The 26,829-nt window shown below is 46.0% G+C and overlaps 1 protein-coding gene across 1 annotated transcript in view; it reads right to left on the reverse strand.

Moving 5' to 3' along the window:
• Positions 1-26,535, reverse strand: part of LOC147611768 (outer envelope protein 61-like) — a 47,168-nt gene extending 20,633 nt beyond the window's left edge. The window contains exon 1 of the mRNA XM_086784832.1: positions 26,103-26,535. Coding sequence (XP_086640958.1) covers positions 26,103-26,186 — 84 coding nt within the window. The 5' untranslated portion in view covers positions 26,187-26,535. The remainder of the gene's footprint in view (positions 1-26,102) is intronic.
• Between the last annotated feature and the right edge of the window lie 294 nt (positions 26,536-26,829).

Here is a 26,829-nt window from a genome sequence, read left to right on the forward strand (position 1 = left end):
CATCATGGGCATACTGCTCTTTCATTTCATCAAGCTCATGATGATAAGCAAGTGAAACTGCAGAGACCTCTGGCTTGCGTGACAAAGCATCTGCCACTACATTCTTTTTGCCTTCCACATGCACAATCTGGAAGTGAAACATTGACAAAAAGTTTGCCCAACGCATATGCTTCTCTGAAAGCTTAGTCTGCGTGAGGAAATAACGCAAGGTCTGATGATCTGTCTGTACAGTGAAATCAGCCCCAAGCAAGTAGTGTTTCCATGTAGAAAGAGCGTGAATTACAGCCAACATCTCTTTCTCATACACCTGTAAATGCTTCTCAGCATCTTGCAAGACTCTACTCTCATAGGCTATCACATGTCCCTCTTGCATGAGAACTGCACCAATGCTACTTCCACATGCATCACACTGGACAACAAAAGCCTTTCGGAGGTCCGGTAACACCAATACTGGGTCCGAAGTAAGCTTTTCTTTGAGCTTTTTGAATGCTGTAATTTCCCGATCAGCCCATCTAAATGGAGTTGCTTTCTTCGTCAAAGCATGAAGAGGCGAAGCAATTTCAGCAAAGTGCCGTATGTAACGCCTGTAATAGGAACACAATCCTAGAAAGCTGCGTACATCATGCACGGTCCTCAAAGCTGGCCAATTAAGTATTGCTTCCACCTTTGCTGGATCCATACGGACTCCATGACCAGACACAATATGCCCCAAGAAATGTATCTCCTGCAAGAAAAACTCACTCTTCTTGCCATTAACCACCAACCTATGGTTTCTGAGTTCTGCAAACACAATGGCCAAATGCCTTCTATGCTCTTCCTCAGTTTGTGAATGCACAATCGTATCATTAAAGAATGTGCCCACAAACTCTCTATGAGGCCTGAAAATCCTGTCCATCATTCTGTTAAATGTGGCAGGCGCATTTGTCAAACCAAAGGGCATAACCAAGAACTCATACAATCCAAACGTGGTTCGGAATGCCGTCTTATGCACATCCTCAGGTCTAATGCGTATCTGATGATACCCGCTTTTCAAGTCAATACGACTAAAAACTGTGGAGCCCTGTAAGCGGTCCAAGATGTCATCGATCCTCGGTATGGGGAATCGATTCTTGATGGTATTCTTGTTCAGCGCCCTGTAATCAATACACATGCGCCAAGAACCATCCTTCTTCTGCACTAAGAGCACAGGTGAGCAAAAGGGTGATGAGCTAGGCTGTATCAATCCCTTATTCAAAAGCTCCTGCACCTGACTCATAATCTCTTCCTGTTGGGCTGCACTAACACGGTACGGCGGTCTATTCGGTGGAGTACTACCAGGAATCAGATCTATGGCATGATCTTCTGGCCTCTCAGGAGGTAATTCTCCTGGCAATGACTCGGAAAAACAGTCTTGAAACCCACTTAAGAAATCAGCCCTGTCCTTATCTAACATTGACAAATTAGACTTAGACTCATCATCCTGTGCATCCTTTACATAAATCAAGTACGCGGAAAGATGCTTTTTCATTACTGATGAAATCGCCGAAGCGGATACAATAGGAACAGATTCCCCTTTGAGTTTTACATCCAATACATGCTCTTTTCCTCTATGAGTCAGAGTAATTTTCCTATTGTAAGTATCCACCACCGCATGTACCCTGTGGCACCATGGCATCCCCAACAAAACATCACAGCCATCCAAAGGCATGATGAAGAACTCCTCGTTGTCCACATAACCCTGCAAATGAAGCCGAAGCTTCCCAATAATAGGAGTAACGGGTTCTGCATACCCTGGACAAGCCATATTTGCCTCATGTAACGGCCCCATCTCCTCTGCGCGAATCCCCAATCGGCTAGCCAAATCTGGTGAAATGAAGTTGGCTCTAGCACCTGTGTCAAAGAAGATCAAAGCATTCTGATCTCTCACTTTGCCCCATGCCCTGCACAACTCTGTAGCTTCACCACCTAGCTGCTCCCCCACAAGATCAGGAACTAAGCCTGCAGAAGGCTTTGGTTTCTTTGGCTTGGGCTCTCCTTTATTGTCAGGATCCTTTTTGGACGTTCTTTTGGGACAATTGAATGACATATGCCCCTCTTCAGTACAGTAAAAACACTTTTGAGCATCTCTCAAAGCCTGTCTTTCCTCAGAAGTCCTTTTGGGCATTGGCAACTTCTTATACTTTGTCTCTGTAGACCCTTTAGCATCACGAGAAGCATGCCCAAATTTTCCAGCTTTCTTGCCCAATTTCTTACTGCCTTTAAATCCAGATGAACCACCTGTGAGTAACGCATTAGCTGTCATAGCATTTTCAATCATCTGTGACATGTTTGTTACTCTCGTCTTTATACAATAATCTCGTACCTCCTTGGGCAGCCCACAACAATACTTCTCTACCTGCTCAGATAATGGCACGGCACGATAAGAAGTTACTGGGAGTAGAGCTTCCCAAAACTTCTTGTTATAATCCTCCAAACTATCACACTTTGAAGCATCCAGCTTGTGCCATGCGGTCATAACATCCACCTCAAATGTAGATGTGAGCCATACGGAAGAGAAAACCTGTTTGAATTGGACCCATGTGGTGGGTGCTATGCCCTGCAAAAGAAGAGTAGACCACCACTGCAAAGCATTGCCCTTGAGAAAAGTGGCAGCTTTCCTCACCTTAGAGGACTCTGTGTAATTCCCACCAGAAAAAGCAGCATCAAACTGCTGTAAAAAGGTAAGTGCTTTAAGTTTATCCTTGGCCCCACTGAAAGTGTCAAACTTCACTGCAGCTCCCCCTTCCTTGTAATCCTTCGCCTTTCCCATAGGCGTTATATTGTCATACGGAAGTGGCTTCGCAAGATTGCTGCCCCCAACATTCATACCCATCATTGGGTCAACATTTCCCATTCCCATGCCAGGCATACCATACATTCCAGCCATGTTTCCATACATTCCATTATGCATACCTGGCTGCATGCCACCAAACATATTGCCTTGCATCCCAGGTTGCATGCCTGCAAACATATTTCCAGCCATACCGGACTGCATACCACCATACATATTCCCCTGCATGCCAGGCTGAAAATTGGCTTCAAAAGGCCCATACATACCCATGCCTCCCGGAGGATAACCCCCAGTCATGGATTGAAACACCGAGCCACCACCAAAATAACCTGGATGCATATTCTGCTGAGGAATAGGTGGCTGTCCATAGAAGGAACTCTGAGAGTTTGCACCATAAGCATGCTGCATATTTGGAAACTGGCCAAAAGATGGTTCCTGTGGGATGGCACCACTATGACCCTGAGGAAGATTCTTCGAACGAACCTTCTTCTTCTTTTTCTGGGGCTCTGTGCGAGATCTCAAAAATTCAGCAAATCTCTCACTCTGTGTGAGCTGCATAAAAGTATCCATAACACTAGCCAAGCGATCTTTGAACCGAGCATCATCATCCTCTTTACCATGCACATCTTCTGGCTGTGTTACATCCTCATAAGGCTCAACATCTGCAGCCTGTTCTCCTGCAAAACTATCCTCAGATACATCTCTTTCAGGAGAAGTCTCTTGCTCTTCTTCTTCATGATAGAAGTACTCTTCCTCTGTATCAGACATGATTGCTGAATTTTCAGCGATGGCTTTCTTCAAAGCAACCACGAGCTCACCCCCTTTAGAAAGTTGATGATTGGTCCCGGCAACGGAACCTTGAAACCGGCATCTGATAGAAAACCAGAGTGCGGTAGGAGCAATCACCCGTCCACTTGTAGTCTAGATGAGAAACAAAACACAGATTGGAGCTAGAGTGCCCAAATCTGAAAACACAGCGACACCTGTTGGCCCCAAAGCTTGGCGCCCCTTGCGGTATTTCTTTATTCAATTAAAATAATATGTATGGCTGAGTACAACACAAAGACCAGCCAAGAGTTTACACCTGTAAGTCCAATCTGACGGCCCACAAGTCCTTCTCAGCACAGAGGATCTATGCACACAGATCTGTGTCTTCAAACAACACACTGTGCCTCCCTCTGATCAGCCAAGATCACTAAGCAGGCCAGCCATGGGCATACATCTGGCATAACTCAAGTGCATGATACATCTTCTCAGCTCAAACATACATGTGCTGTCCAATCTCTGTCTTAATCCCTTGTCAATCTGCCATACCCCTCCTCTCACAAGGGGCCAGATAACACATATCTGCAACAGACATCAAGCAGTAGAAAGAGAGATAGATGAACAGAAACAGAGCTTACCAAGTTCAGCTCGTGAAACAACACTGGAGGAAGCAACAGCACCAATCTGTGCTTGCAGGCACTTGAATCCACAACCCTGCTTCACACGTGTGCTTGCACTTGCCTGTATCTTCCTCCTGATGCTCACTCCTATGCTGTCCTTGAAAGTACAGATCTGAAAATCAGCACTGTACCCGTCTGTACCGCCTCGGGATACGTGCCAGGAGTTGTACTTGCACAAACAGTCCACTGTCCACTCTTCTACCTGCCTGTATCTGAGTTCACAGTCCTGTCCAGCATCAGTTTACGCCGCCTACAGCAGTTGTACTTGCTGTACCTGACTGTCCGTACACTGTACGGCAGTCGTACAGTAGGGTACGGGCTGTGTACTTGCTGGTACAGCCTGTACTGGCCTGTGCGCAGAGTATCCAGCAGAGGGAACACAACGTTTGCAGCAGAAATCAGCAGCCACCTGTACTTGCACTGTACGGTCTGCACACGTGGGAAGTGCAACTCATCATGCAGAAGAAAAACAGCAGCAATACACAGAAAACAGCAGCCGCCTTCCTTCTCTTGTGCTTTTCCACGCTTCTCTTCATGCGCTAGAGAAGCTCCTCACTTTTGCTACACGACTCCCCAAAAAGGGAAGAGAGAGAGAGAGAGGAGAGAGAAACACTCCTCCCCCAAATTAATCCCTAGGGCCCCAAACTTTAATAAGTTCCTAGGGCCACTAAGGCCTAGGGGCAAACTTTAATAAACATTAAAGTTTAATGTTTCTAGTTCCCCCCTTCACACCTAGGGATGTCCACACATCTTAAACTCTGTCCGGGCACCCCCCATGTGAATCATAAAATATTCTGACTCTGCAACCACCATGCCCACACTTGTACTGTTCCATTTTCACAGGGCCATGACAGGCATGATCCTTATGCATCCCTTGAGGCCACAGAGATCACCTTTTTCTAGTACACTGTTCGGCTGGGGCGGCATATTTTGACGACGAGGAGGCTGGTCTCTCTAGCTGCAGCGGGGCATTGGCGGCTACAGGGACTCTCACAGGAGTTCCTGGAGGATTTTTGGGCTCGGCTCTGGGCTAGTCGACAGGCCCGCAGGATCTCGACTTTTCAGTGGCCGATCGCCCCCACAGGGGCTCAGCAGTTGGCACCTGGCTTGTTTACAGCGATCTTCCGGTGGCCTGCGTCCGATGCGGCCACTCTATGGAGACACAGAGACATTGCCTTTGGGATTGCCCTCAGGCGCAGCAGATTTGGCTGCGGATGCTGCGTATTCTGGCCCCCCTCTCTCCAGAGGGTATGTTCACGTGGGGTGCCGCTGCTTGGTCGACTTCGTCAGGGCCTGCTATGGGCTATGAGATGGAGCAAGACAGTCAAGCCATCAGATTCATTAGGGGCCAGCCTCGCTTGGTTCCGGCACCAGATTTCTCGTCCGCCAGCTGGACACAGGAGAGGGATTTACGATGGGAGCTCCTCAGCAGCCTCACCATCTAGTTCACCTGGAGGGCCCGGTGTTTCACGGCCTTTGAGGGGAGACTGGAGCCACCTGCAGAGACTGTACGGGGGATTTGGCAGGAGTTGATCCACACCATGCGAGGACAGTATGACCGCATCCGGGGCGACTCGGATGAGGCGATCTTGCGGCGCCAGGCTTTTCACACCACCTGGCGCAGAGGCCCCTTCTACACCTTACACATAGGATCCCCCCGTTGGCATTACAGGCCACCTGTTTGGCTTCCCTCCCCCCCTATTGTATGATTTAGCCTTCAGTCCTCTGTACTGATGCTTGTATTTTGCAGCACCCAGGGAGAGTCTCCCGGGCTGCCTTGTTGTTTTCACTGCTCTGTTTCTCTCATGAGCAAGAGAGATCTTTTGTAGCCCTACGGGCGTTTTTATTTAACTAATGAAAGGATCTTTTCTCGGAAAAAAAAAAAAAAAAAGAGAGAGACACGGCGGCCACAACTGGTTTCCTAGACAAGGCATCCGCAATCACATTCTTTTTGCCATCCACATGAACAATCTGAAACTGAAACATGGACACAAAGTTTGCCTGTAACTTGGTTGAACACAATGCTAATCAATACACTTAAATACACTAAGATTTGATGGACACTTCCTCAAATACAAGAAGTAAATTGCTGAATTGACAAGAGACACACAATGAGCCGGAACAGCCGACCCCTCCCTCAAATAAAGTATACTGATCTTGGGAGAATCAAGTACATAGTGTCACATATCTGCCCCTCCAAAACTTTTCATTTGAGATTGAAAATATATATATATGGTGAGCTTGCGCTGCTGATTTTCCTGCCCCCACCTGCCCCTCTGCTGCCCTCGCCTGCCCCTCTGCAGCCCCCCGCCTGCCCTCCTCCTGCCCCCGCCTGCCCTCCCCTCCCCTCCTGCTGCTCCCGCCCGCCCTTCTGCAGCCCCCTGCCTGCCCTCTGTTGTCTTCGCCTTCCTTTCTTCAGCCCCCGCCAGCCCTTCTGCTGCCCCCGCCTCCCCCTCTGCAGTCCCCGCCTGCCCCTCTGCTGCCCCACTGCCTTTGCTACCCCAGCTGCTCCCGCCCTTCTGCTCCTGCCTTTGCCCCCCTCTTCTGCACCCGCCTCTCTATCAGCAGCAATTTTACCTGGATTCAAGTCGGCCGCCCATTTTTTTGATTGGCTTTATGGCTTCTTCTGCCACATCCAATCTTTCATCACCCCCATTGGCCGGGAGAAGAATCAATTTTTCACAAGACGAGCTCACCTCTCTTCAGCACGACATTGACCTTGAGGTCCAAACTACCCTTGTTGCGAGAGTTTATGGTTCCCACCCTTCTCGTTCAGGCCCGTGAATGGCTTCTAGTAGCTCTCCCTTCGGAGCTAATTGTGCACTTTCAGGATACTCGTTTACTTGGTCGAGGCTTCTTCCAAGTGGACTTTCATTCTTCAAAAGCTACTTCTCAGGCTTTGGCTAGCAGCCCCTTTCCTCTTGGTCCTAGGAAGATTTTCTTCTTTCAGTACCAGGTGGGCTCAGTATCAGGTGGGCTTTGATCCAGTGGTGGAGGATTAGCGCCTTACCCCGGTCTCATTACGGTTCCCTACTGTTCCTCGGTCCTATTGGAAGCTTTTAGCTTCCATAGGAGCATCCTTTGGCCAAGTTCTAGAGGTACCAATCCTCCCGAGCTCTCCCGCCTCAGCTTCCGCGACCGTTACCGCCACTCTTGATGGTGTACCCCGGGTCCTTGTGCTTGTTCCTGATCCATCGATTACTGATGATCATGTTATGCTTCAGAGACCTGACGGATCTCATTTCCGCCAGAGGATGGAGATTGCAGGCAGACCTGACCAGTGTCGGATTTGTCGTCGACAGGGTCACATTGCTAGAGATTGTCCCAGATCGAGGGGCCATGCTAGGATGGCAGGCACCCTCGGACCCCCGTACCTACCCCTTCACCCACACTCCCTGTGTAGCACCCTAACCCCTATGCAGCTCTTGCCTCACAGGATGTTGATCCTTTTTTGGAGGATGAGGCCTTGCAGGCACATGATCTGGATCCCTCACAAGAGGATGCTGCATTACAGTTACAGGATGATTGCACCCTTGAGGATGATGTTGCACATTCGCATTGTCATGGTACCTCTCCAGTTCTGAGGACTAGCCCTGGCTTTTCCCCGGAGTGGGAGAGAGAGGTAAGGTTTACATCATCAGATTTTCCCTCCCTTACCTATGCGAGACGTACTTCCGCCTCTAAAGGGGGTCCTTCGTCGACCACGAGATCTGGTCGTTCCTACTCTGAGTCTTTATGAGGATTGTCTCTTGGAACATTCAAGGTCTTGGGGGGTTTTTTCCGCGTCGACGGAAACAAATTGTAAAAACTCAGCTTCATTGTGCAGTCACCTCACAGGTGGACCTATGGATATATTGCTCTTGTAAGAGCATAAACTGGATGCTAGTCAGTGTGGGAGATCAGGCAAGCTTCTCTCAGGACACACCTTTTGGTCACCGGTTGTTGGTACCAAGGGTGGTGTTTGTATCTCTGTTTCAGCTTTGATCTTGCCTTGCATCATTGGACATGGTGTCATTTTGCCTGCGAAAGCGCAGTGGATCCTTCTTATGCAAGGTACTACACGCATTGGTATTCTCAACCTCTATGCTCCTAACCATAGAGGTGAGAGGATTGCCTTTTGGAAATCTCTCACTACATTGATGCCTCTTGCCGACCATTGGATTATTGGTGGGGATTTTAACATGGTTGAGATGCCAACGGATAAAAGAGGTGGACATGAGGGATTGGTGCATCCTCTTGAAAGAGTGTCTTGGGAGAGGTTTATACTCTCCATTCATGGTAGAGATTGTTGGCATGAGAATGACATTTTGAGGAGTCCATCCACTCTTCTTTATTCATGGTCTAACAGGAGAAGAGATGTAGGATGTATCTATGCACGGTTAGACAGATTTTATGTGGATGATTGGGTGCTTGACAGAGGTGGACATACTTTGATTGCTACAGGCACCTCCAAATCGGATCATTGCCCAGTGGTTTTATGTATTAGAGATCCGAATTGCCATGGATCAGCACCCCATGTACGCATCCCTGATCATTTGTTTTCAGATGTAGAACTATCGCGTTGTATGCTTGATATTTGGAGATCTCATGACTTCTTACAGGCCTCTCAAAGCCTGGCCTCTGCTCTCTGTGATATTAGTGACTTTTATGACACATGTGCCCTGTCTAAGAGGCAAGAGGCCTTGGACTTAGAAAGGGCTATTAGACGTAGATTGGCTGCCTTGTAGAAAGAGCACGAGAAACATCCTCATGCTCAATGGGTTGCAGATTCTTTATGTACTATTAGAGCATAACTTCATCACTCTCTTGAGCAGCGCGCGCAGTATCGTTTCCATGCCCAGGAATCCTTTTGGACACATATGGGTGGCAGATGTAACAAACATTTCTTTGCTTCTCACGGCCCATCTCATGCCAGAGATAGTGTCAAACAGTTGCAGGATTCACATGGCACTCTTCACTCAGATCCTCTCATCGTTAGACAGATTGCCACCGATTTCTATTGCCAGCTTCTTAGTGCTGAGCCGCATTCTGATCTGAGACACAAGGCACAGAGGAAGGTTTGGAATGCATTGCCACATTTGATCACTGAGGAGATGTGTGGCGCTCTGGATGCCCCTTTTTCTATGCAAGAGTTCAGTCATGCTCTTCATGCCTTACCTCATGGTAAGTGTCCAGGGGAGGATGGCCTCTCCCCTGTTTTTTTCACTACTTTTTGGGATGAGATTGGGGCTGAGATAACATCGGCTTTGCAAGAAATGTGGGACACAGGTTCTATGCCTTCTTCTCTCACTGAGGGGCTTATTTATCTTATTCCTAAGAGCAGGGATAAAACATTGATTGGCCAGTGAAGACCTATCACCTTACTTGGGACTGCCTATAAGATTCTTGCTAAGGCAATGAGCATCAGATTGCAACCAATTTTGCAGGATGTTATTCATGATACTCAGAATGGATTCTTACACGGTAGGAGCATCTTTGATAACATTTTCTCGTTTTGGGAGGCCGTCGAATGGGCTAATGGGAGGCCGTCGAATGGGCTAAAGCGAGCAATCAGCCCTTAGCCATTCTGCTCTTGGATTTTGAGAAGGCCTATGATAGAGTGGATTGGGACTTTCTTGAGGGTACTCTTAGTCATATGGGCTTCTCTCAGAGATGGATCAAGGGAGTTTGATGCATGTATCGTGATGCCCACAGTAGAGTTCTTGCTTGCGGTGATAGAGGAGAGCGGTTTCAGATTTCTCGCTCAGTACAACAAGGCTGCCCATTAGCCCCTTTATTATATATCATAGTTGCGGAGGCCATGAGCATCTTTCTCCGCTCCACTGGTGGTATTTCAGGATTGAGGTTGCCTCTTCGTGGTCATGAGGAGTTGGTTGACTCTGAGTTAGCTGATGACACAGCCCTGTTTTTGGAGGCTTCACATATATGCTTATGTTCCTTCCGGGTAGCACTAGAGGAGTTCTGTTTGGCAACAGGGGCACTCATTAATTGGCACAAATCTGTTGGCTTTTGGGTTAGTGATTCACCGAGAGTTGATTGGGGTGCAGAGCTTGGCTTTACTTGGATCAACAAAGGATGTACTGCTAGATATTTGGGATGCCAAGTTGGGATTGATATTTCTCCTACACACCAGTTTGCTCCGGTACTTATGAGTATCCGGAAGAAGCTCCTCCATTGGACCTCCAGGAGATTAGATTTAGCCTCCAGAGCTTTGGTGGCTAATCAGGTTTTGCTTGCCTCAGCTTGGTTTATTGCCTCTTGTTGGTGCTTCTCTCGTGCGTGCATTGGCCAATTGCGGATCAATCCAATTGCGGAGATTGATCCGCAAGTTTCTCTGGTCGGGCTTGGATGGCACCTCAGACACTCGTGACAGGGTTGCTTGGCTCACAGTTATTCAGCCCAAAAGAGAGGGGGGCTTGAATATTATCGATCCGGATGTTCAATGTAGGGCGTTGCTTTGCAAACTTGTGGTCAGAGGTTTCCTACCAGGCACTGAGCCTTGGAAGGATTTTTTCTTGTCTCAGATTTCCAGATGTACACCTAGGGTCGGGAGAGACTGGATGCCCAACACGTTTTTTGTTCACAGAGGCTGATATTAGGGCACCATCTTCCCCTCTTATTGTAGCCATTGTCAGAGCATGGAGAAGCATGAGATATTTTTTGCGACAAAGGCTTCCTAGGTCTTTGGACGAGGCTGACCGACAACCTATTATGTGGAACGAGTTCATTAGGGATGAGGCTGGTTGGCCACTTGGTGCATCTCGTTATATGCAATGGTCAGGATGGGAGAGATGCGCATACACAGTTCTTGCTTGGAAGACCTTTAAGAGTCTTTCGGAGGATCAGAAAGTTGCATCCACTCAGCATCTTAGGGGCTCTCGCATTTGTATTGATCAGATTGATGCAGCTATTCCGCATGAGTGGCTTTCTGGGACCTTTCACGGAGACTATCATCTGAGTTGGCTGGGAGTTTTTTCGAGGATAGGCATACCTCTGCAGGTCATTGCTCTGCCAGGCCAGGAGGATACAAATTTCCTTATATATTCTATCATGCCTGGTGGGAGATTGAGGAGATGTAGTATGGAGGAGATCATACCAAACACTAGGCTTAGTCCAGTGAGGATTGTTGGTCGCTCGGGGAAGCACTGGTTCATTGACCCTTCTCCTCAGATAGTGACTCATGGCTCTTGGTATTTGTGGCTATATGGTGGCAGTCCTATCAGATATCTTCAGTGGGGTCCAGGAGAGTGGGAGTGGATTGATGCCTTCAATCCTTTGAAAAGCCTTCCTTTTTTCAGTTTCACTGTTCGGAATGCCAGGCTTCTCCTCACTCGACAGATGCATAGGATCCCTACTCTCAAGCCTCATTGGGAGAGCTATGATATTTCTCCAGTGAAACAGCGCAGATATTGGCATAGACTTTGGCACTCATACAGAAGGAGCCAGATCTCTCATTTCTTTTGGTTATTCTTACATGGTGGTCTCCCCACCAATCAGTGGAGAGCAGTTTTCGGTGTAGCACCTTCGTGTCCTAGATGTGCGGCAGATTCTGAGTCTGTACAACATTGTCTATGGGGGTGCAGCATTGCACAGCAAATTTGGGGTCCTGTAGCCCAACTTATGGGCGAATTGAGTGGCCGATCCATGCATGTGACTTGGGGGACAGTTGCTTGGCTCTCCCAATCCAGTCCGCAACTTTTTTATGAGGGCAGTGGTACAGATTCTGTTTTTTTCATTCGTAGAGGTATTGCCCAGGATGGTTTATTGCAGGATGTTCCTCACTCTGATTATACACCCCCTAGACAGAGGATTGACACCAGTTGGGAGATTATTGCCAGTATTACAGCATGGCAGATCTGGAGAGCTACATGCACGCAGGCTATTGAGGGTGTCCAGATTTTTGGGTCTCAGTGCATTAGTACTATATGGGGTGATATCATCCACACTCTTATGGCTACTTGGGCTCGCATTCAGGGGCCCTCTCGTTCTGCGCAGGCGAAGCGTGTGATATTTATGCGGGGATGGGACCATGGCATCTTCTTTTCCTCTAGTACCACAGGTCTTACATGGCATCATGATGCTACTCAGTGGTTGAAATCACCTTACATATTGGGGTGATTCTATTCTCTTCTGGCTTATAGCTGTGATTGTTGTATGCTTTTCTCATACTTAATAGAAGTCTCTTTCTGGAAAAAAAAAAAAAAGGTACATAGTGTCATGGGCATTTCTGACCAGATTTCCATACCAATGCATATGAATACAGTATTTAAAACAAGTAGTTGTCGATGTAGACCTGCAACCCACACTACCCTCTCAAGTGCCCATGTTCCCTACCATCTGCTCTCTATTGTTCCACCAACACATGGTAACAACAATCTGCAAGAGAGCACGTAAGACAAGAGAACACTACACAGGGTATGTGATCTTGTAATCCGGTTCCTCCCTCCTACTACTTGCTTCCATATTTAAGCATTAAAGCTTACCAATTGCAAGTAGAGTCCATGACAACGGAAGTCTTCGTGAGGGAAGTCCTTGGAGTGATGAGATCTTCAATTTGTCACATTTCTTCATGACAAAAGTCTTTAAGAGGATGAAGGGAACCTTGGGAAAGCTTCCCCTATGGTTCAACTTGAGAAAGGAGGGCTAAAATTAGGGCTTTCAGCAAAAAGACCAGAAATTACAGCAATAAAGAAAGCTGTTTTGCTGAATTTCAGTCATTGGGAGTGTGTAGGAGAGTGATTAGCATCCGGAAACACTCTTGGAAGCTTAAGAAACACCTTAGCAAGGTTAGAAATAGAGTTGGGAAGGAAAAAGTGCAGAAAATGCAGCCCAACAGCCCTCATGAAGGAGGCGCCCATCTCTAGAGAGAGGAGGAGTGAGGTGGTGAGTTGTCCAATGTAGGTAGCGGGCAGGTGCTTTGTGGAGCAAGCTAGAGTGGACACATGGCTAGTTACTCCCTTTGTACAAAGGGGATAAGGTCTGGGGAGTGGACATTGGGTTATGTCCACCTCAAGACATCAGTGTGCGTGAACACCGCACTGGTCATAATTTATAAGTGAGTTTTAGTCGCCCAAAACTTAATGAAGTGTGTACACACTCACTTATAAATTAGTGCTAACTCCTAAGGCTAGAGGAAATAGGAAGGTTATCCCTAGGCCTGCAATCTCAGATGCCGCTTCTTCGGAACAAGTAAGGGAAATAAGGGACATATGGCTACAAATTGTCCCGACAAGCCAACACAAGAACCCAAAGAGATCGGAAGATTATCAGCTTGACATCATGCCAAGAAGTTCATCAAGAGGATTTCAAAGATGTTTCGGAACAGATTGCAAAATAGAAATTTGGTGACTTTGTATGTCATCAAATAGGGTTTTCTTATGATGTAAACCAAGGTTATGTGTAAAACAAGGAATTGAGACCAAAGTAATGGAAGAGTGCCATGCTCCTTCCTACATGGGGCATAGAGACACCTTGACTACACTTCAAGCTTGGGTTCGCCTACTATGAGAAAGGACATTGAACTTTATGATTCAAGAATGTTTGGTTTGTTAGAAGGTCGAGTTTGATCGACAAACACCAGCACGATTATGGCACCCATTGAAAGTTCTATGGGAGAGTATTGCTATGGATTTTATCTTTGGATTACCAAAGTCAGGGAAGGATGATATATAGACCTTTCAAATTAACAAGAAGATCAACCATGTATGTCATCAACGGTTGGACCTTTCAGATCATTGAAGAATATATAATGCCTTTTATGACAATTTATGGAAACTATGCAGGAGGAGCCTATATTAAAGGATCCACCAAGGAAAAAGACCCAAAACAGATTGAGTTTCGTTCTGTGAGAAAAAGTGGAAAGACAGTGGTCAAAAAGGTCCTCTTGGAATTTGAGAATTATTCGCTATTGGATGCGAAATGGATGCTAGAGAAGTACTTCAAGGACTATCCAGATATACTATGAGCTTATGAGGAAGTGGTTCATCCAGATATATTTGAAGTTCATGTATATCAACATCTTGCGATCAAGACAAATTCAAGAGGGAGGGTGTCACATGCACTCTGCACTAAGTGCATGGTGACAAGATGGCTCATCATCAGAAGTGCAGCAGTTGTACAGTTGTGGAACCCAATAGGATGATATTTGTCGTACGCCGTGACCCCATTGTACATCCTCAGTCCAGGATAAGTCAGGCACAAGCTACGTAGGTCATTCCTCAGCCTTAGTGGGTCAGTCAGTCAGTCAAGTCCCTTAACCCACTTGGAGAGAATCATTCATGCATGTAGAGTCAGTAGAAGCCTTAGGGTTTGCATCAGAAAGCACTCTGCATCTTGCATAACATGCATACATATGCCTGTGCATCATTTAGAACATCCCCAAAGCCTTAGGGAATTTACTGGGATTTATCTGGTATTTTTTCCATATTTATTAGTATTTATTTATCATTATTTGCATTATTGGGCATTTATAAATATTAATTTTATTAAATGACCAACCCCCAGTTAGTATAAATAGGCTTGCCTAGAGCCTCTTTTGCTCATTCAGTCTTCATTGTGCTAAGAGCTCTCCTCTCTCTCTTGCTCTCAGCATAAGACTAATCCATGCCCTAGTGCCCATAAGCTTTCTTCTCCAGCCCTTGAGAACCATAGCTTCAGTCCAGCCCTAGGTGTTTGTCCTCAGCCTCTAATCAGCCCAGATTCAGCATCAGTTCATGCCCATAGTTCAGCCCACAGTACAGTAGAGTTCTACGCCAGATTTCAGCCTGTTTTCTCCTGCGTTTTCTGATTCAGCAGGGCAGCAGTGCTGCGTTTCTGTCCAGCAGCTCCAGATACCTGTGTTTTGCAGTCCAGCAGCCCTACAGGTCTGCGTTTCAGTCCATCAACACTCCCACAGATCAGCGTTTCTGTCCACAGCAGAAGCTAGCCCTGAAGATTCAGTCCACAGCAGTTTCCAGCCCTGAATCTGCTGATTGCATCAGTGTCCAGCCTTCTATGCATCATCAACACATTCAGCAGTCATCTGGTGAAGGTAACTCAGCATTCATATGTGTTTTCAGCATTCTAACAGTGTGTAGAACAGTCCACCTTCTTCTTCTTTGAGCCTCAGGTGTGCAGCCCTTCCTCATGCCCTTGGGAGGAGTGCATAGGCTCAAGATCAAGTCATTGAGGTGTTTCTACAGCAGTGTACAGATCAGCCATACTCCGATCCTCCGAGATCTTGCGTTTGGCTTATCTACAGTCCAAAGTCATTCTCTCTAAAGTAATAAAGCAAATACTATCTCGTTACCGGGATAGGGGGGCCTTCAGTGGGTAATTCGGGACCCCATCTGGTGTACAGTGTTCATATCTCTCTCTCATCTCTTTAAAGTTTGAAGTAAATGAAATGGATTGCTAAACTCACGAAACTCAGGATACAGAAGACGGTGTGAGCATATTGTGTGACAGGATCAACCAATACAAAGACTTCCGCTGCATATCACATTGGTATCAGATTCAGATAGTCCACACACACCGTATCCTAGCGTGGGGGCATCCTCGGATGGTTAGATTGCGTTCCGGCACGACCACCGACTTCAGCATCATGTCTACAGGAGAGAGTACTCATCAGCCGGAAGACGTCTCCCCCGAAGGAGACCTTGCTCTTCCGCCTACAGCAGACACCATAGCTCTTCTAAGAGCTCAGAACCAGCTACTCATGGAGCGTCTCCAACTCTTGGAGGCAGCAGCAGCACGTCCTTCTACACCTCCAGCAGCACCCGACTACATCTCCCTCTTCTTTCAGATGGAACAACAAAGGAGAGAGGACGAGGCCCGAAGGAGAAGAGAAAAAGAAGAAAGACGGGACTATGAGGAAGCCCAACGCAGGATCGACGAAGACCGGCGTCAGGCTGAACTCGCCGCTCGGGAACACCAACGTGAGCTTGATCGAGAACGTATGTTGCTCGAACACCAACGGGAAAAGGAGGCCATACACTTGAGGTATCAGCAGCTCTCCTCAGTCTCCCCAGTCATAGGTGTCACCAGCCAGCATCCCGCAGCAGCTTCAACCACCATCATTCGCAGTCAACCGAATTTCAGCAAGTATGATGGTAAGTGTGATCATTCTTCAGTTAATCAATTTGTTCATCAATTTAATGCTCATTTTCCATTAGCTAGGATCACAGACCCACAAGACAAAGTCCACTTAGCGGCTCCCCATCTCACTGGTGAGGCAGTCACTTGGTGGCAGCATTGGTCTAGTATTCATACTGACCAGGCCACAGGTGTCACAGCCTTTGACTGGGACATCTTTGTCCATGACCTGAAGACCAGATTTCTCCCGCCCCAGTACATGACCGGTCTGAAAGACGAGTTCTATGGACTCAGACAGAACGGTTCCCCAGTGCTTCAGTTTTCCGGTAAGGTTATTACTTTAGCACAGCAGTTAGGGTTATCTGAGCAGGCCAAGATGGAGCAATTCATTCGTGGATTGGACTCCAACATTCGGTTCACAGTTCGTAACTTTGAACCAAGTACATATGACCGGGCTCTGACTCTCGCTCAGAATGAAGAAATGAAGCTCAACGGGGGCAAGCCCAAGCAGACATCTCAGTCCAGTACCAAACCCCAGCAGCAGCAATCAGCTGCACAGTCAGGGAAAGGTAACGCATCTTCTAAAGATGCTAAGAAGGACAGCAGTAATAGCTCCAGTTCAGGGGGTAAGAAGGATAAAGAACCTAAGAAAACCCCTGATGAAAAGGCTAAAGCAGGCATTACTGGAGGTTATCTTCCTCCAGAGGAGCAAAAGAAGTATCAGTCAGAAAATAGATGTTTTTCGGCCTTCTTCCTCCCCATTTGCTGCACCTATCCTATTTGTCCAAAAGAAGGACAAGTCTGCACGCCTTTGTGTAGACTACAGGGCATTAAACAAACTTACTATCAAGAACAAGTTTCCTATGCCCAGGATAGAGTACATTTTGGAGCGTTTAGACGGTGCTAAATTTTTCACTAAGATCGACCTCAAGAGTGGTTACCATCAGGTCCGCATTTTTGAAGCTGACATTCCAAAAACAGCTTTCAGGACAGAGCGTGGTCACTACGAGTTCGTAGTCATGCCTTTTGGGCTTACAAATGCACCCGCAACGTTCAATAAGATGATGTCTAGGATTTTCGCAGTCCACATTGGGAAGTGTGTCTTCATATTTCTTGATGACATACTAGTCTTCTCAGCCACTGCGGAGCAGCATGAGAAAGATGTGGAGAAAGTCTTGCAACTCTTGCGAGATAATCAGCTCTACATAAACGCCAAAAAGTCTATCTTTGGTGTTAAAGAAGTTCAGTATTTGGGCTACATCATCGGTTCCGATGGGATTAGACTGGACCCATCCAAGGTTCAGGAGATCTTAGATTGGGATATTCCTAAGACCGCCCAAGAAATCCGTTCATTCGTAGGTCTTTGTCAGGCCTATAGCACACATGTCCATCAGTTTTCCAACCTTGCAGCACCTCTTACCGACTTGCTCAAGGGGGTGAAGACTCGCAAGCAGAAAGTCTCAGTTACAGGCATTCCGTGCACTCCAGAAAGCTGCCTCAGAAGCACCTGTATTAAAGTTAGCATCATGGGACGAACCTTTCGAGGTCATCACCGATGCCAACAATGTAGCCATAGGTGCAGTCCTCCAACAGGACAATAGACCCGTGGCATATTACAGCAGAAAGTTGGATGTCGCCGAAAAGAATTATTCGGTATATGACAAAGAGCTTTTGGGTGTGATCACAGCGCTCAAACATTGGAAGCCTTTTCTTTATGGACAGGCTTTCACAGTGAAAACAGACCACCAAGCACTTAAGTGGCTTCAGACTATGCCAAGTGCCCAGTGGAGTGATCGACAGGCCAGGTGGAGTCAAATCTTCCAACAGTTTGGAGGTATGATTGAATACATCCCTGGTAAGCATAACCCAGTAGCAGATGCTCTCAGTCGAAAGTCCAGCATCCAGGCAGTCCAAGAAGCTACCATTCTCGAAATCACGGGGAAGGACTTGGATAGTATGAAAGACCAATATGTTGACTCCCCTGAGTTTGGTACTCAGTATAGTTTGGCCCTCACTTCTGAGCCTGGCCACTATTCAGTACAGAACGGTTGGTTGTTCTACAAGAACCGTCTCTGTGTAACTCGAGAAAAGCGTTCTGCTCTTCTCCATGATGCCCATGACTCCTTAGTTGGAGGACATAGGGGTATCAACAGTACCCTCGAGAAATTAGAACGGTCCTTTTATTGGCCAAAGATGAGGCGTGATGTCTATGCACATGTACAAGCCTGTAAGATTTGTCAAAAAGTCAAGGTTCCCCATACAAAGAAGGCAGGTTTACTTCAACCTTTGCCTATCCCCGACGGACCTTTTATCGACATATCTATGGACTTTGTAGGGCCTCTACCAGCATCCACTGGATCCCGTAACACTCAGTGTTTTACCATTGTGGATCGCTTCAGTAAGTTCTGCATGCTCATCCCATGCAAGCATACGGCCACAGCCGAGGACGTAGCCCGTCTGTTTCTCAAGCATTGGTATCCAATTTGTGGTTTGCCTAGCACCATAACATCAGATAGAGATTCCAAGTTTACCTCGCATTTCTGGAGGGCATTATTTGATAACTTTGGAACTAAGTTGCAGTTGTCTAGTGCATTCCATCCCCAGACAGATGGCCAGACAGAAATTTATAATCAGTTAGCCTTTGATGTCCTCAAGTCATACTGTCATGACCAGCAGTCCAAATGGGAGCACTATCTTCCATTGGTCCAAGCTATCTTGAACGACACGCATTCATCCAGTGTCGGACGGACTCCATATGAAGCAGCCTTTGGTCGCCGTTTTTCTTCTCTTTTGACGAGAATGGTGTCTCCATCTTTAGAGGCTAATAAAACCACGGAAGCATTTTCCGAGATCATTGAGTCAGTCAAAGACCGCTTGACCAAAGCTCAGGAAGCATATAGCAGACAGGCAAATAAATCTAGACGAGATGTCCACTTCAAGGAAGGGGATTGGGTCTATTTGCGTATCATGAAGCAGAGATTGAAACAAGTGGGCAAACGTTGTCCCAAGCTTTCATTCCGTAGTTTTGGCCCTTTTCCAATAGTTAAGAAGATAAGTGATGTCTCAATGAAGTTAAAGTTGCCTGCCAGTTGAACAATGCATGATGTTTTCCATGTTTCTTGGCTAAAACCATATGTTGGTCCAGAAGTGTTTGATGTTTCAAATGAACAGCAGCCAGACGTGGTAGACGAGGCAGAAGTTATTGAGCCTGAGCAGATCCTTCTTCATCGATGGAAGCATGGTTCCGGTCGACGGATTCGTCAGTTCTATACGAAATTTCGAGATCGAGGCACCCACGAAGCCGTATGGCTCGACGAGGAGTTCTTCCAGGAGTACCCCCAGTTATTGGCGGACTACTTGGAAGCCATGAACCTGCCGCCAAGCTAATCAGGAGGGAATGTCACATGCACTCTGCACTAAGTGCATGGTGACAAGATGGCTCATCATCAGAAGTGCAGCAGTTGTACAGTTGTGGAACCCAATAGGATGATATTTGTCGTACGCCGTGACCCCATTGTACATCCTCAGTCCAGGATAAGTCAGGCACGAGCTACGTAGGTCATTCCTCAGCCTTAGTGGGTCAGTCAGTCAGTCAAGTCCCTTAACCCACTTGGAGAGAATCATTCATGCATGTAGAGTCAGTAGAAGCCTTAGGGTTTGCATCAGAAAGCACTCTGCATCTTGCATAACATGCATACATATGCCTGTGCATCATTTAGAACATCCCCAAAGCCTTAGGGAATTTACTGGGATTTATCTGGTATTTTTTCCATATTTATTAGTATTTATTATCATTATTTGCATTATTGGGCATTTATAAATATTAATTTTATTAAATGACCAACCCCCAGTTAGTATAAATAGGCTTGCCTAGAGCCTCTTTTGCTCATTCAGTCTTCATTGTGCTAAGAGCTCTCCTCTCTCTCTTGCTCTCAGCATAAGACTAATCCATGCCCTAGTGCCCATAAGCTTTCTTCTCCAGCCCTTGAGAACCATAGCTTCAGTCCAGCCCTAGGTGTTTGTCCTCAGCCTCTAATCAGCCCAGATTCAGCATCAGTTCATGCCCATAGTTCAGCCCACAGTACAGTAGAGTTCTACGCCAGATTTCAGCCTGTTTTCTCCTGCGTTTTCTGATTCAGCAGGGCAGCAGTGCTGCGTTTCTGTCCAGCAGCTCCAGATACCTGTGTTTTGCAGTCCAGCAGCCCTACAGGTCTGCGTTTCAGTCCATCAACACTCCCACAGATCAGCGTTTCTGTCCACAGCAGAAGCTAGCCCTGAAGATTCAGTCCACAGCAGTTTCCAGCCCTGAATCTGCTGATTGCATCAGTGTCCAGCCTTCTATGCATCATCAACACATTCAGCAGTCATCTGGTGAAGGTAACTCAGCATTCATATGTGTTTTCAGCATTCTAACAGTGTGTAGAACAGTCCACCTTCTTCTTCTTTGAGCCTCAGGTGTGCAGCCCTTCCTCATGCCCTTGGGAGGAGTGCATAGGCTCAAGATCAAGTCATTGAGGTGTTTCTACAGCAGTGTACAGATCAGCCATACTCCGATCCTCCGAGATCTTGCGTTTGGCTTATCTACAGTCCAAAGTCATTCTCTCTAAAGTAATAAAGCAAATACTATCTCGTTACCGGGATAGGGGGCCCTTCAGTGGGTAATTCGGGACCCCATCTGGTGTACAGTGTTCATATCTCTCTCTCATCTCTTTAAAGTTTGAAGTAAATGAAATGGATTGCTAAACTCACGAAACTCAGGATACAGAAGACGGTGTGAGCATATTGTGTGACAGGATCAACCAATACAAAGACTTCCGCTGCATATCACAGAGGGATTGTAACTCTAGCCCTTTTCATTATATATATATATATATATATATATATATATATAGATATATATATATATATATATATATATATATATATAGAGAGAGAGAGAGAGAGAGAGAGAGAGAGAACTGGAATTGATCATTATCTTACTTATAATGGTTATTTGGACATGCTCTAGTTTGGGTGGCAACGATGCCCGATAGCCCAAGGAGCAAGATTTGTATATGGGTGGCAACAATGCCAGATGACCCATTGACAGCAATGATGCCAGAACGAGATTTGTATATGGGAGGCAACGATGCCAGAAGACCCATTGGACATCAATGATGCCAGATATATTGGACTTCGCAGTCAGGCGGTCATTATGACCAAATGGCCCAGATGACTTTATTGGACTTCGCAATCGAGCGGTCATCGCGACCAGATGGCCTAGATGACCGTATTGGATTTCATAGTCGGGCGGTCAATGCGACCAAATGGCCCAGATGACTATGGAAGAATGCTCCAACAGTCCTAGTAACCAGATGGCCTTGAGAATAGTCTGAGCCGTCCTAATGGGTAGATGGCTCAGCACAGTTTCGATGAAACCAGACAAGACAATCCATGAACAGGAGGATCATTACTTGTGCACTGTTGTTTTTGATGTGTGGACAATGCTTGGATTTATAGCATGTCATAGTCCACTAGGCTCCAGACTACCTAGAATACCCAGTGGACGTGAATGATGCATACTTATTTGTTGACTAGCTTGTGTCTAGTTTTTGCAGAAGGTGAGTATGCATTTATATCTAACACATGTTACAGGCCATATACCATCAAGAACAAGGACATCGGTCAAAGAAAAGGCATAGATGTTGCCAGACGAGAAGAACGCACCACATGTACGGGAAAGACCATACATGGAACATATGGATATGCTTGGAACATGTCACATGCACTCTAAACTGTAGTGCATAGTCACAAGATAGCTCATCATCATCAGTGCAACATTGTACAGTATTAGCATCCTTTAGGATGATATTTGTCGTATGCTGTGACCCCATTATAATCCTCAGTCCAAGATATGTCAAGCACAAGCTACGTAGGTCATTCCTCAGCCATAGTGAGTCAGTTAGTCAGTCAAGTCCCTTAACCCACTGGAAGAGATTCATTCATGCATGTAGAGTCAGTAGAAACCTTAGGGTTTGCATTAGAAAGCACTCTACATATTGCATATCATTCATCCATTGCAGAAGCCTTCAAATAACATCTAGTATTTTTAGAATATTTATTAGCATTTACCTGGCATTTTTTCCATAATTTACAGCATTTAAAATCATTATTTTACATGAACAAGTCATGTAGCATTTTTATGCTGCAGTCGGCCAGCATTAAATGCCAACCGACCAGCAACTTGTGCATATAAATAGGCATGCTTTTACATCATTCCATCATAATTCATCAATCAAGCCTTCAACGCTTGGAGCCTTCGGCACAAGGAGCATAAGCGATTGAAGCATTCAGTCCCTCAGCCCTCAACGTTTCATCCATCAGCACCTAGGAGCATCAACGCATGAGCATTCAGCCTTCCTCAACCTAAACACATCAACATACAACATTCAGCCTTCAGATCACCTTGCGTTTTCTGCATGGGAGCAATTTCAGCATTCCTATCTTCATCGTTTTGCTACAGCACTTTGGTGAAGGTAACCCGCATTCATCCATTCATTTTCAGCATTCATACATAGCTTAGAACAGTCCCAAACAGCCCCTACCTCAGCCTCAGATTTCCAACCTTCCCTCATTCCATTGGGAAGAGTTCATAGGCTCGAGATTGGTCATCATTGGTGCTTCTACAGCCATGTAGAGTTTAGCCCGACTCTTGGTCAGCGATCTTGTGTTTGGCTTATCGTCAACCCAAAGTCAATCTCTTCAAAGTAATAAAGCAAATACTATTCCGGCAATGGGATAGGGGGCCCTTTAGTGGGTAATTCGGGACCCCATACGGTGTATGGTTTCTATCTCTCTCTCTCTCTCTCTCTCTCTCTCTCTCTCTCTCTCTCTCTCTCTCTTAAAGTTTGAAGTCATGAAAGTGGATTGCTAACCTCACGAAACTCATGATACATTAGGCGGTGTGAGACTTGTGTGACATGATCCTTAATTACAAATACTTCCACTGCATGTTACAAAACACTTGCACTTCGCAATTGAGGAGAACTACGATCTAAGCGGGAGGGGATGTACATGATGAAACCCATGCCCGGATACAAGATAGGTGGAAGAAGACATGGGAACAAGGTCCATAAGGTTTAGTTAAGAAAAAGCACCATTCTTGGTCGAAAAACAAGAAAAAAGTCAAAAGTCAAACAGGGTTGACCGCGAGCCAAGGAAACCATTGGAAAGAGAAGACTGATCCGGACCAAAAAGCTAAAAGCCACTTTTTCAAAAAGCAACTCCAAGGCCAAAAAGCAAGGCCCTGAAGCTAGAAAAGCAAAACACGAACTTTTGACTAAAGTTGAGTAATATTTTACTATTAAAAAGACCAAAACCAAAATAAAACGCAAAAGCATCACTTTTTGGCAAAAAGCAAGGCTTCCCCAAGTATAAAAGAAGCATGAGCCTCTGTTGAGCATCAAGTTGAAGAAGAACCTCTTCATCGCGTTGCCATCTTCGTTGAAGTGTTGAGATCATCTTCTCCATCATCATCTATGAACCAAATCATGGAGTTTTTCATTGCTGCTCATTGATTTCAAAGTGCCTCCATCAACTACAATGCCACATCATCATCTGTCCGTACAGTCACTAGTCACTGTACGGACAAAAAATTTCAAAAACCCTAAAACTGCTCCAAAAACCCTAAAAACTGCTTTTTGGAGGTTTTTATCGCTCGAAAACCATTACAGCAAGTTTTATATCAATTTTCTTACGAGAAAGCGCTTTTCTATGGCTTTCTTCATCGACAAGGCTATAGGAGTTGTGGAGATTACTCATGGGATGAGCGAGTGTTTCCTGGACCTAGACTTCGACTTCGACTTGGATATAAACTTGGACTTGGACTTGAATTTCGATATTGTCAACATATCTGTTTGTTTTGTATTCATTGATTGTATTGATCCTGGCCAACGTGCCCGTGGATTGTTCCTGAATAAATTCTTGAAAGGAGGCAAGGCCTGTTCCCCGCTCAATGTGGTGTACTTTGCAAGATCCCTATTCCCTTCTCTCTCTCCCCTCTCTTTGTATATATTTTTATCTCTTGGACACGCGATTGAGTCTGTCACTGCATGCTCCACTGGGCTTATAGAAGGAAGGATGACAGTGTGTCCACCCTGTCATCAAGTTTAGTAGGAGAGGGATGTCACGTGCACACCTATGCCATGGCATAAATCTCAACATATTCTCTGGTTTAGACAGCATTTAGGACATTAGCAAGGCTAGTATATGGTCTTATGAACAATTGACAACATTATGGGTATTGTCAACAACATGAAAGGCATCAAGGGCCAGAAGGGTGAACAAGCGCTGACACTATGGACACCCTGAGCACCTAGTGTTCCGGATTTGGTGTCTACCACAACTCGTACTTCTCAGCAAGGGCGTGACAATTTTGACGAGGAGGTGGTGAAACTTCCTGAAGGAAGGTTTTCCACTCCTTTGGATGCAGGTGAGGATGCACCGGACAAGCTTTGCTCCTGATCCGACAATCAACATTCTACACCTACATATATCAGAGGAGAGACGCAGTTCACACCACAAACAGTCTCCTTCGTGGAGTCCCTCTCCATCAAATTCTCCATATAGTTCCCGCTTCCCTTCGCCGGCTTGACGCTAGGGGACTACTTGCAAAGTTCTTCCTCCATGCTTGTGAGGAACAAACTCAGTTATTGAAGCTTCTTAAGCCTCCCAAATTGGCTAGCCAGTAGCATTGGTGCATATATATTTGTGGGTTGCCAAATCATCGTAATCATCTACTTTCCTCATCAACCTTGGACTTCACTTGCCATAACTTTAGGAGAGTTAGTAAAACTACCTCCTAAAGAAGAGTAACTACTGCACGGATCAAGGGATGAGAATTGGGCCGGTGAGAATTGGGCCTTACATAACAAAGGTTGTAACAAGATGACCTTAGCAGGTAAACTGAGATAGTAAGGCTGCAGGGATGAAAGTCAGGTCTTGTATAACAAAAGTTTGGTGTAACAAGATGATCTTGGCACCCCAACAAAAACACAACCTATTCATGTCATAATTGTTGGATCTCCACTCAGGCTGCAAGGATTAAAACCATAGAATGCAATACAAATGCTCATTTAATGACAATGCCCATGGGTTTTCCTGATACACTTTCGTGCTGATTGAGAATGCTGATTTTAAATGCAACACCCTAGTCAAAACAATGACTTAAACCTTCTTCTAGGCAGCAGTGAAGAACACCACCTCCAAGTGACGCCTTACAAAATCAGGAAAACCATAGGTCTTTTGTAATGATATGAGTAGCCAGATCAGGAGAGGTTTTCCACGGTGGTGGAAGATATCCAGTAAAACGTTCTGAGTGGACCAGACTTGCCAATTAGGAAAGTTTTCCCATGGTCGAAAGACTGAGCAAGGGTAACAAAGACCCCTATATGCCCTTAATAGGAGGTTGGAATAATGACCAGGGGTGACTATGACCCCTTCCCCTTTAGGACTTTCCTAAAACAGGAAAGGTTGTCATGGGGCAAGATAACTACTAGGAGCTACTAAGGGACTTTACCAGAGCGGGAGAGGTTGCCATGGGCCAAGAGAACTAAGGTTTCCATGGGATTATGCCAAAACATGTAAGTTTTGCCATGGAGCAAGGTAACTAAGATTTCTCTGGGAAACTGCAAAAACAGGACGGTTGTCCCATGGTGATATACATCAAAGACGGGCATGGTCCCATGGCCGTACAGTGACAAACAGAAGAAAAACACAAACGCTTGGCAAGGGCTTACCTGCTGTTGCATTCGCATGAATTCGTCAGGCGGAATCCTGCTCATCTGCTCCTGAGCCATCCTGATCATCTCCGGATCCATCATGTTTGCAGGCTCCTGCTGTTGTTGCGTGAGGAAGACAGTCCTTTACGTTAGCAAAGCAAGCAGGGTTATTCCTGCAGATGACCAAACAAGACGCCAAGATGCCTTTGTCCCACCAATCGGGCCCTCTGCGCAGGCAGGACTCCGGCCAAGGTCAGAAAGTCTACAGAAGGCAATGGCAAGCACGCTGTTGTAGTATATTATAATGATAATGCTACCGGATCCCACAATCCTTTAGTCGGGCACATGCCGCACATGCTCTAAAACTTTTAATTTTAATTTTTAAGAAGTCAGCACACCCTAAAAATGAAACCTTAGAAAAACACTCTTAGAACGTATTTAATGGAAATGCAAAACAACATTTTGGTGCCCTATACTTCCCTTTGGAAAGGCCAGGGTGTTACTGTTGGGCTAAAGCCCACGAGCCCCAGCTATGCTCCAAATTACACGCATTCTTTCCCATGCGATCCGGCATTGGGCCAACCATTAGCACTATTTTGGGCTCGTTGACCCTTGAAAACTTACCATATCTTACACCACCGAATTTTATTGCTAGTTTTTTGCATGAGAATGATATTGCCACATTTAGCTATCCATTGAAACTTGTTAGCAGCAAAGGTTCTCACTTCATCAATTGAGGTGGTTA

Source organism: Cibotium barometz, chromosome 47, assembly GCF_041138505.1.
Source record: "Cibotium barometz isolate CiBa-2024 chromosome 47, ASM4113850v1, whole genome shotgun sequence".
Taxonomy (NCBI): Eukaryota; Viridiplantae; Streptophyta; class Polypodiopsida; order Cyatheales; family Cibotiaceae; genus Cibotium; species Cibotium barometz.